General features: G+C 42.9%; 1 protein-coding gene across 5 annotated transcripts in view; it reads right to left on the bottom strand.

The window, feature by feature from the left end:
• Positions 1 to 5,000, bottom strand: part of ank3b (ankyrin 3b) — a 108,620-nt gene that overhangs the window by 74,386 nt on the left and 29,234 nt on the right. For all 5 annotated transcript variants that reach the window (XM_047817190.1, XM_047817188.1, XM_047817189.1 and 2 more), the window contains exons 2-3: positions 3,009 to 3,110; positions 672 to 770 (exon numbers count right to left, since the gene is read on the bottom strand). In XM_047817190.1, coding sequence (XP_047673146.1) covers positions 672 to 770; positions 3,009 to 3,110 — 201 coding nt within the window. The remainder of the gene's footprint in view (positions 1 to 671; positions 771 to 3,008; positions 3,111 to 5,000) is intronic.

Raw genomic sequence — 5,000 nt, forward strand, 5'->3', positions numbered from 1 at the left:
CATAAGGTTTTCCAAACAGAGGTAAAAACGCCGCAGGCTGAAAGCTAACAGTCTTCTGACTCATTTTATATCAGACGACGAGTAGAAGCAGAAGAATTAGAGAAAATGAAATAAACTCTTTGAGTCGCTCCAATCAGGCTCTTATAAAATGCCTTGTAAATATTACATTTGTTGTGTTTGTTAGACGTGAAATTGATAAATGATGATGATATAAAAGCAGTTTGTCCAGTCGACTGTTGGATCCTCACACACTGACATATGAGTGTAATAAAACTTGCCGTCGGTCTGTTTGAGAATCGAGAGCGCTAGCCAGTGTTTATTCACAAATGAGGAATTAAGCCGCAGGATTTTGGCAGCCGGTGCACTCGTTGTTGTGGAAAGAGTTTTACCGAGAGACTATTTCCGTTGCTAAAAGACGGCCTGGACGTGTCTTGAAAACTGTCCATAACCTTGACTTTGGAAATTTGCCGAGGCAGCAAAGCCGTGGACAGCTGAACTCATTACGCTGGCCTCCAGCAATAACACTCTCAGTGTAATAAAATGTGTGTGTGTGTGTGTGTGTGTGTGTGTGTGTGTGTGTGTGTGTGTGTGTGTGTGTGTGTGTGTGTGTGTGTGTGTGTGTGTGTTTATCACTGGGAAGTGGAATTTCCCATAGTACCCTTTGTCCCTACCTTTGTTGCTGCATCCACACTGGCTCCGAGTTTAATAAGCTGTGCCACTATCTCCACATGTCCCTCCTTGGAGGCGAGATGAAGAGCATTCAGGCCATTCTAAAAACACACACACACACACACACACACACATAGAAGCCTGTAGAATTAGCATGGCGGTCCAATAACTCCGACACTTATGCACTATTTAAGACAGTTATCGAGTTCTACTGTAACACTAACTAGTTTGTGACTATTACAGATAATATTTGTATTTAAAAACTAAACGTGGCACATCGCAAAGCCAGAACAGTGTCCGTTCTTCATCTATATGGGAAATAAATTAATAAATGAACCATAAAATACTTCAGGCATCAGTTCTGAACAGGAGAGATGTAGTCCAGGTTGAGGAACAATGCTCCTGAGCTTATAATGGAGGATCTCCAGTGTCCTGCACTGAGTCCTGACTCTGACTCAACCCTACTGAACACCTTTGGGATGAAACACTGACTGAACCTCAGACCTTCTCACCTGACATCAGTATCTGATCTCATTAATGTTCTTGTAGCTGAATAAACACAGATCCACACAGTCACACTCTAACTCAGAACCTTCACAAACCTTCACAGAAGACCTTCACTGAGAATGTTACAACATTGAACATCTCCATATTGGAATAGTTCATGGTCAGGTATCAATATACTTTTGGTCCTATAATATATATATATTGTACTTACTAAGAATATAAGACAAGCATTTCATATCTTCCTGTTCACTTCCTGTTCACTTCTTGTTCTGGTTTTCTCTTGTTTCAGGTCAACTCTAATCACATCTCCAGATCACACTAAGTTCCTCTAAGAACTTGAAGTGGCTCTCAGTTTCGTAGTCGTAGCTCACTGTGTTATTATTTACATGTTTGAACAAATTCAGCTCTTTGCACTGCTTGTGTTTTAATGTGATGTGAAAACTGACACGATGAACTAAACTAAACCTTATACTCAAGTTGAACTGATTTACTCAGCAGTGAAAGGCTTTAGCAGAAGTGCTGTACCTTAAAGAAAGAGTTCAGCAGCACTCCATGACTTACAGTAAAACCTAAAAGATCTGACTAGACGTCCTTAAAGGTGCGGTCTCCGATTTTTGAGAAACGCTTCAGAAAACCGAGTCGGGCCGAATAATAAACATAAATCAAAACATAAAACAAAACAAACATGTAGCCAATGAGCATAAAGGGGCGGGGCTTGTCGATATGGGCGGAGAGAGTGTTCAGTGCGCGTGTGTGACGTTAGCAGAAAGCGGTTTTAACATCGACATGGAGGATAAAAACAAAGAACGAAAGAGAAGAAAGACTTACGATAAGGACAAGAAGTAGGACGTGTTAATATAGGATCAGCTTTCCAGCGCTGGAGAGAACTGAAGGAGCAGGAAGTCGGCCACATATTCACAGGTTGGAGTTTCCCGAGTCAATAACTCCTGAGCTAAACGCTGTTACTACACAAATAACACCTCTTTTCTATCGTAGTAATGTAGAGAGGCAGCTACAACCGCGTTTTGTGTAGTAACAGCGTTTAGCTCAGGAGTTACTGACTCGGGAAACTCCGACCTGTGAATATGTGGCCGACTTTACTTAAGACGCCGAGGCGCTTTTTTCCTTCTCGATAGGTGAGTAACGTTGGTTTTGCTTTGTTACACAGAACTAATATATGCCTTTGTCCTTTACATCATTATGCTTGTGTGGCATTTTTGCTTGTTTGTTTATCTACAATCGTATTGTTCTTCCCTTCAGCTATGATAAAGACACGTTTCTTTCTGTTAGTCGCCCGGGTTACGTGCGTATGTGTGGGCGGGGCTATCGATACAGGGGTGGGACCCGTTTGGGTTAGGGGCGTGTTTGTTTTGGTGATTTTATATGTCAACATTGGCTTTCAAACAACGGAGACCCCACCTTTAAGGAGCAAAAAGTAAACTCTCCCTGAGACAATATGAAGGAGAAACCTTTAGAGGAACCGGACTCAAAAGGGAAACCATCCACGTCTGGGTGACACCAGATTATAAATCTTTTCCTTTCTAATTGTGTACTAAAAAATGCATCTGGGAAATTCATTATGGCTTTAAGACGAAGTCTGTCTTGTTGACTTGTTATTAACTGTTCAACTATAGAGACTTGAGTGGAAATCTGAAGCCATTTCCTTGGTATCTATCATGGTGGTACCATCCACAGTAACCCCGTGTATCTCCAGGCCGTTCATGTGGAGTCATCATCAACATCTGTGAGTGCGCTTCAAGTGATATGAAGCTAATTCAAGTTTGAAGCCAAATTCACGTCCATACAGTATATCACACAGCTCGAGAACTGACCTGGTTACAGATGTTGATCTCGACCCCAGACTTCAGGTAATCGAGGGCTTTCTCCAGGTTTCCAGCTCGGGCCGCTCGCAGATAGCTGGCATTTGTGTCGGTCTGTAAAACACAGGCAAAACCCCAACTTAGAAAATATACATGAGCTCATGTAAAACCCTGGACGCTCCACGGTGCACGGATGGATGCGAGAGAGTGTAAATATTTCTCTCTATACATCATATTACACTCATATTGTTCGATTAACCGATAAGACCGTCACCGCCTGTTAACGTATATCTCTATGTATACGGGTTTGTACACGGTGACGTCAGGTTTATACGTTATAGCGCGCTCGGTTTACTTCCCTCTGGTGCTTATTAAACAGGCTGCCTGACATTTGTAATAAACTGGAGCAGGGAGAGCTGAAAGATTTATACGAGAGGAGCGACGGAAGCAGAGAACTGTCGAAATATCACAGCTGAAAAAGAATGGGATGGAAGGAAACATATCTGGGCCGTTACAGGGGGGATTTCCACTGCAACGAGACGAGCAAATGCACCACAGCTAGCGTGGATGAGACGCCCACGCCTACACCGGGCAGAAAAAACAATAATACACCACTTTCCAGACTGCATTAGTGGGAAATGAAGCTCATATTGCATCAGAACAAATCTAGTTTCATGCTTGCAGGTAAAGATCTGTACTAAAGACACAAAACCTGGTTTCATTTTAGCTCGGGTTGTGTTTCGGCTCTAAAAAAATGTAATAAAGGAACATCATCTGTTGGCTGGAAAGAAGGGTTTCGACGTGACGGAGCCTCGTATTTACCGTATGCAGCTACGACAGTGTTAACAGCGTGGAGCGTGTAATCGGAGCCCAGTGAGAAAAATAAACAGCAGTGTAAAGTCTATAGTCTCGAATTATTTGTTTATTTCCTGTTTTTACAAATTTTTTTTAACTCTTTATCCCAGAGTCCAAAAAACGCACTTATGCCTGTTTCCCCGTGTCCATGTTCAGTGTTGAATGTCTTCATCATGTCCCAGTCCACAGTGATGCTCATATGAAAGTAGACGCTCAGGGACGTAAGGACATGTAGTTTTTCATGAGTATTTTAGTCTGTGTTTGTATCTGTAAAGTAAACGGTGATATCACGCTCATTTCCTCTCTCTGAGACGCTCCAGGTGTAAAATGCGAAAATGTTCATCATCATCATCATCATCATCAACATCATCATCATCATCATCATCATCCACTAAAATTCTGTGTAAGATTATCAACAGAGAGAAAAACATCTCACACCGAAAGCCTGAATCCCAGAATCGTTTTTTAGATCAGACTAGTAGAGATAAAATAATTCATACTGAATAAAAATGTCTGAATGCCAGCAGAATGTACTGAAGGTGGTGCTGGTAAAACAGTAGCAGCGCTGGTTTAAGGCTCAGGAACTCTAAGGGTTAACGATTGGCGTCTGTTAAAGCTGACATGTGCGAAGAGGAAGATGTGAGCGTGTACTGTATGTAAGGAATAACACAGAGCAAAACCACCGTCGTGCTTTTATTCATCAATAATGCAGGCCAGGGTGGAGCGATGCAGCACAAGGCTCCATCTGAGAGCTCCAACCCTCCTGAAGTGTGTTATTTTTGTGTTATTCGGTTTATATCAGAACAACAGTTACATGTGTGTATGTTTCATTTGTTAGCGAATGACATATCAAACGTTAATGTTGTGGAACGTCTGAGTTCCTGTTAGTTCCACATTTTTCTCCAGGAGATGGTGTGAGCTGCAGGTGGTGGAGATGGTGTGAGCTGCAGGTGGTGGATATGGTGTGAGCTGCAGGTGGTGGAGATGGTGTGAGGTGCAGGTGGTGGAGATGGTGTGAGCTGCAGGTGGTGGAGATGGTGTGAGGTGCAGGTGGTGGAGATGGTGTGAGCTGCAGGTGGTGGAGATGGTGTGAGCTGCAGGTGGTGGATATGGTGTGAGCTGCAGGTGGTGGAGATGGTGTGAGCTGCA

This window comes from Tachysurus fulvidraco, chromosome 8 (genome assembly GCF_022655615.1).
Source record: "Tachysurus fulvidraco isolate hzauxx_2018 chromosome 8, HZAU_PFXX_2.0, whole genome shotgun sequence".
Taxonomy (NCBI): domain Eukaryota; kingdom Metazoa; phylum Chordata; class Actinopteri; order Siluriformes; family Bagridae; genus Tachysurus; species Tachysurus fulvidraco.